This window comes from Salvelinus fontinalis, chromosome 23, assembly GCF_029448725.1.
Source record: "Salvelinus fontinalis isolate EN_2023a chromosome 23, ASM2944872v1, whole genome shotgun sequence".
Lineage (NCBI taxonomy): Eukaryota > Metazoa > Chordata > Actinopteri > Salmoniformes > Salmonidae > Salvelinus > Salvelinus fontinalis.
Genome location: NC_074687.1, coordinates 49,147,906 through 49,162,057, shown reverse-complemented (window position 1 = coordinate 49,162,057; position 14,152 = coordinate 49,147,906). Strand labels below are relative to the sequence as shown.

At 44.2% G+C, this 14,152-nt stretch overlaps 1 protein-coding gene across 26 annotated transcripts in view; it reads left to right on the top strand.

The window, feature by feature from the left end:
- LOC129821430 (E3 ubiquitin-protein ligase MYCBP2) overlaps positions 1–14,152 on the top strand; it is a 294,275-nt gene that overhangs the window by 240,524 nt on the left and 39,599 nt on the right. For 23 of the 26 annotated variants that reach the window (XM_055879088.1, XM_055879085.1, XM_055879096.1 and 20 more), the window contains 9 exons: positions 180–1,922; positions 2,269–2,438; positions 4,582–4,826; positions 5,188–5,355; positions 5,540–5,697; positions 6,223–6,422; positions 6,928–7,086; positions 7,590–7,750; positions 13,389–13,545. In XM_055879088.1, the coding sequence (XP_055735063.1) occupies positions 180–1,922; positions 2,269–2,438; positions 4,582–4,826; positions 5,188–5,355; positions 5,540–5,697; positions 6,223–6,422; positions 6,928–7,086; positions 7,590–7,750; positions 13,389–13,545 (3,161 nt within the window). The remainder of the gene's footprint in view (positions 1–179; positions 1,923–2,268; positions 2,439–4,581; positions 4,827–5,187; positions 5,356–5,539; positions 5,698–6,222; positions 6,423–6,927; positions 7,087–7,589; positions 7,751–13,388; positions 13,546–14,152) is intronic. The other 3 variants (XM_055879095.1, XM_055879080.1, XM_055879073.1) reach the window with 1 other exon arrangement.

Sequence of the window (14,152 nt, the reverse complement as noted above, 5' to 3'; positions counted from 1 at the left end):
TAAAAAAAATGTACATCTTCTACTGTTGTTTCTCCCCCCCCCCCCCCCATTGTTCTTCCCTTTCATAATCCATTTTGTTTTGACCCTTAGATGTTGAGTATTGTACTCAGATGTGCTGCCTTTTACAGTAATCCTCTTAATTGTAGTATAACTGTTTCTATGTTGTGGCTGGCTACTAGGTAACTTAGGGGCGCGCCCCATGTCCCCGGCCACCAAACAACGACTGGAAAGTCGCTCTCCAAAACAAGAGGGGCGCGGCGGTCGCGCCTCGGAACAGTCCAAAAGCAAAGATCCGCCGGCCAGCGAGGCACTGATCCTGCGGTCGGACACTGCCAAGCTGCGGTCGGACTCCCATAGCCGCTCCCACTCGCCCAACCACAACACCCTGCAGGCACTGAAGGCCGACGGGCGTGATCGTAACTCCTCCGGGCTGCGCGCCGAGTCGCCTAACCCTGGCTCCCGCTCCACCTCGCCCAAACAGAAGGGCCTTTCCTCCACCTCGGGGAGGTCTAGCCCCTCCAGCACCTCCTCACCCCGCTCCTCCTCCACCCAGCACGACAAGAACTTTGCTCAGGACAAGAACCAACCAATTGACAAGAATATGCCACAAGACAAGAACCAACCAATTGACAAGAACATGCCACCAGACAAGAACCAACCCCATGACCAGAACCTCCCTCCCAATGTCAGCCCCTCCAAGGCTCGGCTGGACCCGCCCAGAGAAAGGTCCAAGTCGGACTCGTACACCCTGGACCCGGACACCCTGAGGAAGAAGAAGGTCCCTCTGACCTCGGAGCCCCTAAGGGGAAGGTCCACCTCTCCCAAACCCAAACTACCACCCAAGGACGGGAGCAGCAAAGGAGGAGATAGGAACGCGGAGAACCGCACCCCGTCGCCCCATGTGACCCAGGAGAACCTCCACAGCGAGGTGGTGGAGGTGTGTACGTCTAGTGCTCTTCTTTCCAATGATGATGACGGAAACAACGAAAACGTGGAAGTGAGCAATGCAGAAGAGGGCTCCTCAAAGGTGCACTTCAGCATCGGCAAGGCACCCGTGAAAGAGGAGCTGGAGAGCAGCCGCTTGTCGCCCAAAGTAAGCCGCAAGACCTCCAGCCGACACGTGCGCCCCAAGAAGGACAAGTCGGGCCCGCTCTTCAAGGGCGAGAGCTCGTCGAGGGTCGCCGAGCCCGCCAAGCAGGCCATGTCACCCTCAGTTGCAGAGTGTGCCCGGGCGGTCTTCGCCGCGTTCCTCTGGCACGAGGGTATCGTCCACGACGCCATGGCCTGTTCCTCGTTCCTCAAGTTCAACCCAGAGCGTACCAAGGAGCACGCGCCCATCCGCAGCTCGCTGGGTGGCCAGGGCGGCCAAGAGGAGAAGGAAAGCAAGCTGAAGAACCGCCACTCACTGGAGATATCCTCGGCCCTCAATATGTTCAACATATCCCCGCACGGGCCAGACATCTCCAAGATGGGCAGCATCAACAAGAACAAGGTCCTGTCAATGCTCAAAGAGCCTCCGCTGCCCGAAAAGTGCGAGGATGGCAAGGGGGAGCACGTCTCCTTCGAGGTGGCCTCTCACCCTGCCATGAGGGCTAAGTCCATCCTGCCGCTCACCCTGCAGCACCTCGTTGCATTCTGGGAGGACATCTCAATGGCAACCATCAAGGCAGCCACCCAAAACATGATTTTCCCCAGCCCGGGCTCCAGCGCCATCCTGAAGAAAAAGGAGAACGAGAAGGACACTAAGAAGTCCAAGAAGGAGAAAAAGAAAAGAGATAAGGCGGAGGTGCGCCCCAGGGGGAACCTGTTTGGGGAGATGGCCCAGCTGGCCATGGGGGGACCAGAGAAGGACACCATCTGTGAGCTGTGTGGGGAGTCGCACCCCTACCCTGTCACCTACCACATGAGGCAGGCCCACCCAGGTAAGATCAAAAATGTTGGGTTTGCTTTTAATCCATACTGTTAGAAATACACATGCCATATCACTGTGAGAGGTTAGCCAACGTCTCACATATAAAAGTCACACTTAAGTCATATGAAAGGCTATATTTTGTTTATTACATTTGTGAATGAAAAATAACGCTTTAAAGCAGAACATGTCTTCATACTGAGGCGGATGGTGGCTAACCCCATTGAACCATTTGCACTGTATCTCTGCTAATATGGCAACACTACTCAATATGATCTTAGCATAGAGATAAATGTATATTAATATGTTCTATTTAAGTTGGTGGATTTTAGCTTAATTTGTTGATTTGTTTTGGGCAGGCTGTGGTCGCTATGCGGGAGGCCAGGGCTATAACAGCATTGGCCACTTTTGTGGGGGCTGGGCGGGAAACTGTGGAGACGGCGGGATCGGAGGAAGCACCTGGTACCTGGTGTGTGACCGTTGCAGGGAGAAGTACCTAAGAGAGAAGCAGACTGCAGCCAGGGAAAAGGTACTGTACTTCTCGATGCTTCAATCAATTGTTGTTTTGTTCTGTATCTTTACACATTAAATTCTTCAAGTTCAAATGGAAACTTAACATGGATACTTGGATAGTTAACAGTCAGGATTTAACAACATATTATGCTCAATATACTAATTTCTCACTGTATTAGTCACAGTTCAGAGGATAACCTTTCGCAACCATGTACTTTCATAAACAGCCTTGGTAACATGCTTGTGACAGTCTTACAATATATTATAACTGCATCATAATGCATTATTCCTACAAGTAGAGGTCTGCCCGGGACTGATTTATTCATCCCGCCTGCACCCGCAGCATTTCATACCGCACCCGCCGACACCCGCTGGCTTTCTGTCCGACTCCCACCTGCTACTGCAAGAACTTGTCCCGAACCCAATCGTAGTCCCTGTTATTTTAGTCATATGTAACGATGCAGCTCACTTACCAGCCATGGTCGCAGCAGTTTTCTGCCCTATAGGACATTTCAAAATGGGCAAAAATAACCTAAGAAATAGGTTTAATTACCAGAGATTCTCACGTGGCCCATTGTATTACTGGGCTATATCAGTGAATAGGCTAGATGTAGTTTAAAAGAGAGCTGAGTTGGAGAGCAATTTTTTATAGCCTACTTTATCAGAGCAGGTAGCTAACCAACCAGGCTCAATGTTAGCTAGCTAACACTAGGCTATAGCTAGCTCAGCAAATGGCTCTGAGGTACGAATAATAAGGTTATATACTTAACAACAGCTAGCGAGCCAGCCAGCTAACGTTAGCATACTTGCTAGGTAAACAATCAACCATAATCACCACTCATGACGTTACTACCCTGCATGAATCTGCAGGTAGCTAACCAACCAGGTTCAATGTTAGCTAGCTAACATTAGGCTATACCGAGCCAAGCAATGGCCCTTTCTGTCAAAATGAGGAATTCGTAATATCTGAAAATGTAGCTAGCTAGACTCTCTTACCCGTATACATCATTCATGGTTGGATGTGTCTCCTGTCGGATGCCATAGTTGCCCTTAGTTTGAAGATGTAATCCGGAGACAGGTGTTTTCTCCATCTCCTTAGCTATTATACTCTAATTCCACTGATTTCAAAACTCAGTCCTCCAAAAAGTGGAGAGCACTTTAATACACGATACATTAAAAAGCAGCGGTAGACAGGATTACCAACACATACTGACAAGCTCAAATAGACAGAAGCATGCTCATCTCTCAGCATGTCCAGCCCACTCATTATCTCAACCAATCATGGCTAGCGGGAAGGTTGCTGACTTTTTTTGGGAGAAAACTAGGCTCAAAATTTAACAATTTTGTTCGTATTTACAGATGGCATGCAAATTTGTTATTAAGGCACATGAAAGTTCATGTTCGAGAAGGCATTTCTGGCAAACGCATTTCGGTAAAAACATTTATTTAATAAAGTTTACGTTCAAACGGTTCTCCTGTGAAGTAGTGACCCGCGACATACACCTAGTTTCCTGAAACGGGTTACAAATATGATTGATCAATATTTATTTCTAGGCGATGTAGTAAACTATAGCTTAATCATATTTAGGAGGTATGTTTCCTTGGAAAGATAACTGCCCCGTGCTTCGACACCCATGTATAGGCAGCCTACTCTATTTCATTGAGACCACACCTATACTAGGCGCTCTTGATCTCGCACACCCAACTAGGATAGGCGACGCTACTTAACTTGAAGCAGCGAATTGTGTGTGAATAATGTGACAAAGATGTTATTTTTAATACAATAGGTAAGCTAACCCATAAAGTGCAGAAATATTACTGTTTCCAAATAATCTGCGGGACAACAACAAATATTTTTATCCTTAAGTTGTCTGATCTGACCGCACGCTTCCAACAGAAGCATGAAAAAGTCAGACAGCGCCGCAATGATCTCTCTAGCGACCCGCAGCCCTCTACCTACAAATAGTACCACACATTTTAACTCTACATTTTATTCATTTAGCAGAAGCTCTTATCCAGAGCGATTTACAGGAGCAATTAAGGTTAAGTGCCTTGCTAAGTAACCTTTTGGTAACTGGCCCAATGCCCTTAACCGCTAGGCTACCTGCTTTCCCCTCTAACCCACCCGTGACCTCTAACCACCCTCCCTACCCATCCAGGTGAAGCAGTCGAGGAAGAAGCCCCTGCAGGTGAAGACGCCGCGGGCGCTTCCCACCATGGAGGCCCACCAGGTGATTCGTGCCAACGCCCTGTTCCTGCTGTCCTTAAGCAGTGCTGCTGAGCCCAGCCTTCTGTGCCACCACCCGCCTCGCCCGCTCCACTCCACACTGCCCAGCCTCAAGGAGGGCGTCTCGGACGAGATGCCCAACAAGATCGGCTGCCTCTACCTGCAGACGCTGGCCAGGTAAATGATGGATATCTATTGTGATGATCAAAATGAAAAGGACTGGAGAGACTGGGAGGGAAAAAATTAAAGGTGATTTCCTTTTATTTGTGCTACCTAAACAGTCTCCTCCTCTTTTAGTTTTATGCCCTTTGGGACAGCATTACACTTGAAGCGCTGTGGCCACTTTAATTCAAGCGATGATGATCATACATTTTGTGTGTGTAGTATCTTACCTATATCCTGTGAACATGTTACACAGTAAAAACCATCATGGAATTCTTAACATTTATTTGCTAGGAGGTGGCATCCACATAACCTAAACACTAAATCTTTGAACTACATATGATACATGTACGTAAACATGTCTCCTCTCTTCCAGGCAACACACAGAGAACTTTGGTGGGTACACAGATGACAACCTGTTCCAGGACGAGATGAGGTACCTCCGCTCCACATCTGTCCCTGCGCCCTACATCTCAGTCACCCCCGACGCTTGCCCCAACGTGTTCGAGGAGCCCGAGAGCAACATGAAGTCCATGCCCCCCAGGTAACACACTCTTTTTGAGAGTAGAGATGAGCAGACTGTGATTATGTGTGTGTTGTATGTGGTTGTAGCGTGTGTCATATCTGTGAGTGTGTGTGTGTGAAAGAGACTCGTTCCAGTGTGGTGTGAGTGTGTGTGTGTTGTATTTATGTGTCATGTATGACATAAACAGATGTATCTCTTGCAGTCTAGAGACCAGCCCAATCACAGACAGTGACTTGTCCAAGCGGACGGTGTTCCAGAGGTCCTACTCTGTGGTGGCCTCTGAGTACGACAAGCAGCATTCGGCCTCCCCGGCCAGGGTCAAAGCCGTGCCCAGACGCAGAGTCCACAGTGGGGATGCAGGTGGGTTAACCTTCCCCTGAACCACCAAACCAGAGGAATGTGATCCTATTTACTAGTATAGTCCATTGAAACTAAGGGTTTTGGGTGCAGACAAAAGTTATTCTACACTACACCATTAACTCATGTACCTGGTGTTTACTTCAAAATGATTATAATGGTAATGGTCATTACATGATCAATACATTGAAGTGTAACTCTTTTTTTGGTTTTCATAGGATTAATTATTTGTAAATGTCAGCAAATTACTAAGTGTTACCAATCATCATGACATTTGTAATACCGTATTTATTGTTTTATTATTTATATCATATTTATACAATTGGTGGGTCTAATCCTGAATGATGATTGGTTAAAACCGCATTCCAGCCGGTGTCTATTCCACAACTTTCTGGTGACCCGTTGTATAAAAGTGATAATGCCCTCAAAGACTTCATCTCGGGCCTAACAACCCCCATGCCAATATATCCTCCAAATACCAGCTTCTTGGGCATTATCACTTAATTGTAACACTGTCCTACCCTCCAGAAGTGGGTTCCTCTCTGTTGCGCCACCCGTCCCCGGAACTGTCCCGTCTCATCTCGGCCCATGGATCCCTCAGTAAGGGCGAGAGGAACTTCCAGTGGCCTGTCCTGGCCTTCGTCATCCAGCACCACGACCTGGAGGGTCTGGAGGTGGCCATGAAGCATGCCCTCCGCAAGTCTGCCTGCAGAGTCTTCGCCATGGAGGTACGTCTGTCAAAGATACTCTTAATGTACACATGATGGTGTACATAAAATATTTCCCATAGGAAAATGCATCATGCTTACTCTAGCTTGGCATTTGCAGTTGTATAGCACAATTAAACAGTTAGCTGTGTAATGTAAAATGCTAATGTGATTAGCCTATTGGCTAACATCCTCTGAGGTGTTAGAAATGACAAAAGTGTAGGCAATATCTGAGATGATAAACTGATTAGAATGTTTATTTTTCTGAAGTAGTAGTACTAAGGTTAAGATTCAGTTAAGGTTAGGTTAGTGGTTTGAAAAGCCCTGTACCTTTTTCCTAAATTGTATCGCTCTCCCCTCTCTGTCCTTAATCTAATGTGATCTGGTGATTTTCAAACCAATAACTTTTGTCAACGTTATACATCGTTGGTTTTTGTTACTTTTATATGCAATAAATTAATACTTTTCAGGTTTTTGTTGTAAAATGAAAAGGACTGAGCCACCGTCTAACCCATCTCCCCCTCAGGCATTCAACTGGCTGCTGTGTAACGTGATCCAGACCACTTCGCTGCACGACATCCTGTGGCACTTTGTCGCCTCCCTCACCCCGTCACCATTTGAACCCGAGGAAGAGGAGGAGGATGAAAATAAAGCCCATGGGAACAAGGAAATTGTGATGGAGCAGGTGATGTTTGATTATTATTATTTGACCATGCTGGTCATTTATAAACATTTGAACATCTTGGCCATGTTCTGTTATAATCTCCACCCAGCACAGCCAGAAGAGGACTGGCCACCCCTCATAGCCTGGTTCCTCTCTAGGTTTCTTCCTAGGTTTTGGCCTTTCTAGGGAGTTTTTCCTAACCACCGTGCTTCTACACCTGCATTGTTTGGGGTTTTAGACTGGGTTTCTGTACAGCACTTTGTGACATCAGCTGATGTAAGAAGGGCTTTATAAATACATTTGATTGATTAAGAATCCAGGACATGGGGGGGGGGGGGGTCGTCTTTTGCGAAACAGGTCTCTTCCAAATTAGATTATCTCAATGAGACAAACATGGATACATAAACATTTTAATTTGATGTACAAACATTTTCTATATTCAGTCAATGTATGTCTGAAGTCATTGCATCCTTAATATGTGTGTTTTTATACACTTTTCAATTATGTTTTCTTCGTACACACAGGAGAGGGACCTTGGAGTGTGTGAGCACCCGCTGTCTGACATTGTGATCGCCGGGGAGGCCGCCCACCCCCTCCCACACACCTTCCACCGCCTCCTCCAGACCATCTCTGACCTCATGATGTCACTTCCTAGTGGCAGCTCCCTGCAGCAGATGGCCCTCAGGTACGGTGGCCCTGTTACTCAAAGTTCACCTCCACTTTAAACTCAAACCTGCCTTCAGCTAAATAATTTTAACCATACACTTAGAACAGAGCATATTATCTTGCATTAAGATGAAAGATATATATTTTAAACTGCTTGGTAAATTCCAGAATATTATGTCATGGCTTTAGAAGCTTCTGAAAGGCGAATTGACATAATTTGAGTCAATTGGAGGTGTACCTGTGCTTGTATTTCAAGACCTACCTTCAAACTCAGTGCCTCTTTGCTTGACATCATGGGAAAATTGAAATAAATCAGCCAAGACCTCACAAAAAACAAACAAAAATTACCTCCACAAGTCTGGTTCATCCTTGGGAGCAATTTCCAAACGCCTGAAGGTACCATGTTCATCTGTACAAACAATAGTACGCACGTATAAACACCATGGGACCATGCAGCCGTCATACCGCTCAGGAAGGAGACGCGTTCTGTCTCCTAGAGATGAATGTACTTTGATGCGAAGTGCAAATCAATCCCCGAACAACAGCAAAGGACCTTGTGAAGATGCTGGAGGAAACAGGTACAAAAGTATCTATATCCACAGTAAAACGAGTCCTATATCGACATAATCTGAAAGGGCTCTCAGCAAGGAAGAAGCCACTGCTCCAAAACCGCCATAAAAAAGCCAGACTATGGTTTGTAACTGCACATGGGGTCAAAGATCATACTTTTTGGAGAAATGTCCTCTGGTCTGATGAAACAAAAATATAACTGTTTGCCATAATGACCATCGTTATGTTTGGAGGAAAAAGGGCGAGGCTTGCAAGCCGAAGATTACCATCCCAACCATGAAGTACGGGGTTGGCAACATCATGTTGTGGGGCTGCTTTGCTGCTGGAGGGACTGGTGCACTTCACAAAATAGATGGCATTATGAGGTAGGAAAGCTATGTGCATATATTGAAGCAACATCTCAAGACATCAGTCAGGAAGTTAAAGATGGTTCGCAAGTGGGTCTTCCAAATGGACAATGACCCCAAGCATACTTCCAAAGTTGTGGCAAAATGGCTTAAGGACAACAACGTCAAGGTATTGGAGTGGCCATTACAAAGCCCTGACCTCAATCCTATAGAAAATGTGTGGGCAGAACTGGAAAAGTGTGTGCGAGCAAGGAGGCCTACAAACCTGACTCGGTTACACCAGCTCTGTCAGGAGGAATTGGCCAAAATTCACCCAACTTATTGATGGAAGCTTGTGGAAGGCTACCCGTAACGTTTGACCCAAGTTAAACAATTTAAAGGCAATACTACCAAATACTAATTGAGTGTATGTAAACTGCACTTATTGATGAATCCAGTGACTGATGTGGTGTACTCCTCAATGCCAACGGAAGATTCCCGGGAACATATTTCAGTCTGTGCTAGCAAAACAGTCCTGTAGCTATCCGGAGGATAGAGTTATGGTCAGATTTGCCAAATGGAGGGATAGGCAGAGCTACTGTGGTTCTTCCTTTAAACGTTGCAAGCTTAGACTTAGAGGTACCCAGCGTCACGACTTCATTGCGCCAGAGCACCACAAGGGGGAGTTAGAGCGCTCATTACGCATTTGGGTCCCGAGGTTTTTATATGACCAATCATATCAAGTGGTTCCAGTCAAGTCCCAGTCAAAATGTTGGACACAGCTACTCATTCCAGTTCTTTATTTTTACTATTTTCTACATTGTAGAATAATAGTGAAGACATTACAACTATGAAATAACACCGGTCTTCCGCGTGCCCTGCAGTCTGTAGTACAGACACATGGCCTGCTCTCCCTTATGTAAGGAATTAGGCACTTTCCCATGTATTGTAGACTGCACAGTAGCCTAATAAACAAATAAACACATTTCGTTAATAAAATAATGATAAAAAATACTCATGTTGATTTAGTTATGGATCCATAGCGAATTTCTATGGGAATAAATATCACTGATTTACAGAAATATTGGAACAAAGTTGTCTCATGAAGGCAAACAATTTAGAATCCTCCAATCCTGTATCCTACTCCCGACCATCACGTTGTACAGCGCCATATTTTCGATTCCATCCTAATGGTTTTCGTTTTTCTCTGAATAGAAACACCATAATATTGAACAAATGTATTAAGCCAAATTTCTTCAAATCAATCCCATATACTATGTTATTATAAAAAGGTTTTAAATTCTCTGGTAATGCCAATACGGAATACTATCAAATGCTTCTCAAAGATCCCCTCTGGTGGTCAAACTAGCAATAACTTGCAGTAACAGGAAAAAATGTCTGACAATTAACTGACGTGCCACAGAATGCTGCAGCAGCACGCAAGGTGTGCAAGGTATGGCGCAACTTTTAAAGGAGGAACCACTGTATGTACTCCAATTTGCGTCTCTGTGTGGAGTAAAGGTAGTCTAGTGTTTCCTTTCCTCTGCTTGCACATTTAACATGCTGGTAAAAACAGATTTAAGTTTCCCTGCATTAAAGTCCCCGGCCACTAGGAGCGCCGCCTCTGGATGAACATTTTCTTGTTTCTTTATGGCCTTATACAGCTCGTTGAGTGCTGTCTAAGTGCCGACATTGGTTCGTGGTGGTAAATAGACTGCTATGAAAAATATAGATGAAAACTTTCTTGGTAAATAGTGTGGTTAACACCTTATCATGAAATAATCTACCTCAAGCGAGCACAACCTAGATACTTCCTTAATATTAGATTTCATACACCAGCTGTCTTTCTTGCTAATAGACCGAACACCCAGCCAGCTGTATGCTATCCATGTCGTCGTTCAGCCACGACTCGGTGAAACATAAGATATTACAGTTTTTAATGTCCCTTTGGTAGGATAGTCTTGATTGGAGCTCATCCATTTTGTAATCCAATGATTGCACGTTGGCTATTAGGACTGATGGTAGAGGGGGGTTACTCACTCGCCGTCGGATCCTTACAAGGCACCCCGACCTACGTCCCGATATCTCCGTCTCTTCTTCATGTGAATGACGGGGATTTGGGCCTTGTGGGGTGTCTGAAGTAAATCCTTTGCATCCGACTCATTAGAGAAAAAAAATCTTCTTCCAGAATGAGGTGAGTAATCGCTGTCCTGATAATCCAGAAGCTCTTTTCGGTCGTAAAGAGACGGAGGCAGAAACATTGTGTACAAAATAAATTACAAATAACGGGAAAACACACACACAATAGCACAATTGGTTAGGAGCCCGTAAAACAGCAGCCATCTCCTCCTCCGGCACCATCAATTCAAAGATGAATTCCACAAGATCTTTCTGCAGGACAATAACCTAAAACATAAGGCCATATTGTTATTTATTTTTGTTTAACCTTTATTTAACATATCTACACTGGAGTTGCTTACCAATAAGACGGTGTATGTTCCTGACTGGCCGAGTTACAGTTTTAACTTAAATCTACTTGAAAATCTATGGCAAGACCTGAAAATGGTTGTCTAGCAATGGTCAACAACCAATTTGAAGGAATTTTGAAAATAATAATTGGCAAATATTGCACAATCCAATTGTGGAAAGCTCTTAGAGACTCAGCCAGAAAGACTCACAGCTGTAATCGATGCCAGCTGTAATCTTTAAAGTGTTGACTCGGGTGTGAATTCTTATGTAAATGTCATGTCTGGATTTAATTGTCAATACATTTGAAAATGTTTCAAAAAACATGTTTTCACTTTGTCATTATGGGGTATTGTGTAGATGCGTGAGAGAAAGAAAAATCCATCCAACAAAATGTGGAGTAAGTCCGTGTTTGAATACTTTCTGCAGGCACTGTATTTTTCTTTGGTTTTGCCACAATAAATTCGATTGAAAAAGCGTTTTGATGACGAGATTACTAATCTACTCCATTCTCTGAAAATCCCACGCCCAATAATTCATTGATAGGTATGAAACCCTACCAACCCTGTGACCCACAAACATCAATTTTCGTTCTCAATATGGCAGTGTTATCAGGTAGGGCATTGAACTGTCGACTTGAACATTTTTGCATAAACATCTGGCCATAGATTATGTTCACATGCAAACATATTATTAATGAATCGTAATAAAATTAGATCTTTTTGGGCAGGTATTTATATATCCATACATTTCACCCTGAATCTGCAATTAAAATAATAAGCTATAGCTCCAGTGATATGGGTCATATTTGAACAGTTTGTGCTAGAGCAGGGGACTCCAAGCATTTATTTCAAAAGAGCTTCTTCATAAAAATAAACGGTCTTGCGAGCTATTCATATTCGTTCTGCGTAATTTGTTTCTGTGTAAGCCTAATTTGATGAATAGAAACAAAGTACAACACTGCGTACATAATGTGATTGCGTTTCGGTTCTTATAACCACACACCATTCCACTGAAGCCTACCTTGAGAATCATGCCTTTTTAAAATGAGAGGGTTTTACGATGATGGAGGATTCTCCTGGTGAAATGACCCCACCCACTCGTCATCGTACAGAACTAGTTCCCGGCTGCGCCTCACAAACGGTCCGTTTGAAATGCGCCAATTAAGATTTGAGTTTTGATTACAATGTGTGCCTAGGCTCTAGTTGTTTAACGGAATAGCCTGAAATGGTTTTTACAGCTCAGATTTACTCAAGAGGCATACAATGCAGGCATAGTGTTTTTTTTATATTTATTCATTCGAGTTCACAGTGCAAACTGAGCTCCCCGTACCGAACAGTACAATAAGAGTACCATTACACCCCTAGATTTAATAATGTAATATTAGGCCTACTGATTATTTCTTCGTATCTACTTGCGAGCTACTCATTGACCGCCCACGAGCTACCTAACATGAATTGGCTGATGAAAGATAAGGCTACTCAGTCCAGAGGCTGCGACACAGCAAAGCCTAATCAGACATGCCCGTGTACATCATGGCCTTAATGGCCATGTACTCTTATAATCTCCACCCTGCTTTGCCAGAAGAGGACTGGCCACCCCTCAGAGCCTGGTTCCTCACTATAGGTTTCTTCCTAGGTTCCTGCCTTCCTGCCTAGGAGTTGTTCCTATCCACCGTGCTTCTACATCTGCATTGCTTGCTGTTTGGGGTTTTTGGCTGGGTTTCTGTACAGCACTTTGTGACATCGGCTGATGTAAAAAGCACTTAAAAAAAAAAAAAAAAAATATGTATTTGGTTCTTACAGGCAAAGTGAAATTATATTTAACACCCTGAGTGCATCGGACATGAAACAACAATACAAATGTAACAGCAGCACAATAAAATAAATGTAAAAAAAATCCTTTGCAGGTTCTTTTTCATTTTCACACCAGCAGTGTAACTAGCACATTCTATTAACTGCACTGAACCAAAACAGTGTGTCGCGGAAGTGATGCAAAACGTTAGTGGTCAAAACCATTCAACTTGAGGCAACGGGGGTTGGGGGTGCAAAATGCAGTCTTAATTCTAAAATGTTTTAATACAGACTAGTTCAAAACATTACTAATCAATGAAAATTACAAATTGATAATTTTCTAGTAATAAAGTGGCGTTGCAAAAAATATTTATTTGAAAGTGGTGGTGCAGCTGCTCCGTTTGCTCCATCCTCCAACCAACTTAGCTACCACTGTGTACTGATCAATGTGAGTGTGTGATCTCACTGTTGACCCGGAGTGTGTCCCCCTCCTTTCTATCAGGTGTTGGAGTCTGAAGTTCAAACAGTCAGACCACCAGTTCCTGCACCAGAGCAACGTGTTCCACCACATCAACAACATCCTGTCCAAGTCGGACGACGGCGACAGCGAGGAGAGCTTCAACATCAGTGTGCAGTCTGGCTACGAGGCCATGAGCCAGGTGAGACAGAATCCAATAGGAGAGCCACACTCATAGGGCCGTTTTCCCGGACCCATATTACGCCTAGTAGTGGACTAAGAAGTTATTCAAATAGGGAATCTCCTTTGAGAATGATTTATGAACCAGGACTGGATCTGGGAAACTGGCCCATGACGTTTTGTGGTGGCTAGCTCGACCTTATGGAAGCAGGTGAAGAAGATACTAGGTGAGTCAGGTACCACAAATGCTGTCTGAGACCCAAGACAAACACAATAGATACCGGAGTCGTGTTCATTAGGGAATGCAAAAAAAAATATCTTATTTCTTAAGTCCAGGTATTCCCTCCTGTTTTCAGTCTGCTTTCTTCCGTTTAGTGCCTAATGAACATGACCCTGGACCTTCTTTATTGATAAAATTATAACTTTTTTGTGGGACTAGGTTTAGGAGGAAATACATTGTAAAACTTTTTGATTTTAAATGCGTTGTATCCACTTGTGTGTGGCTGAAATAAAAACATTTACGATTGCTAGCTAAATTATAAAACCTTTTCTGTTATCCTCGTATGGTTTTAAATGCATTGTATCCACGTGTGTGGCTGAAATGTTAATTTCTATTTTTGTCCAATAAA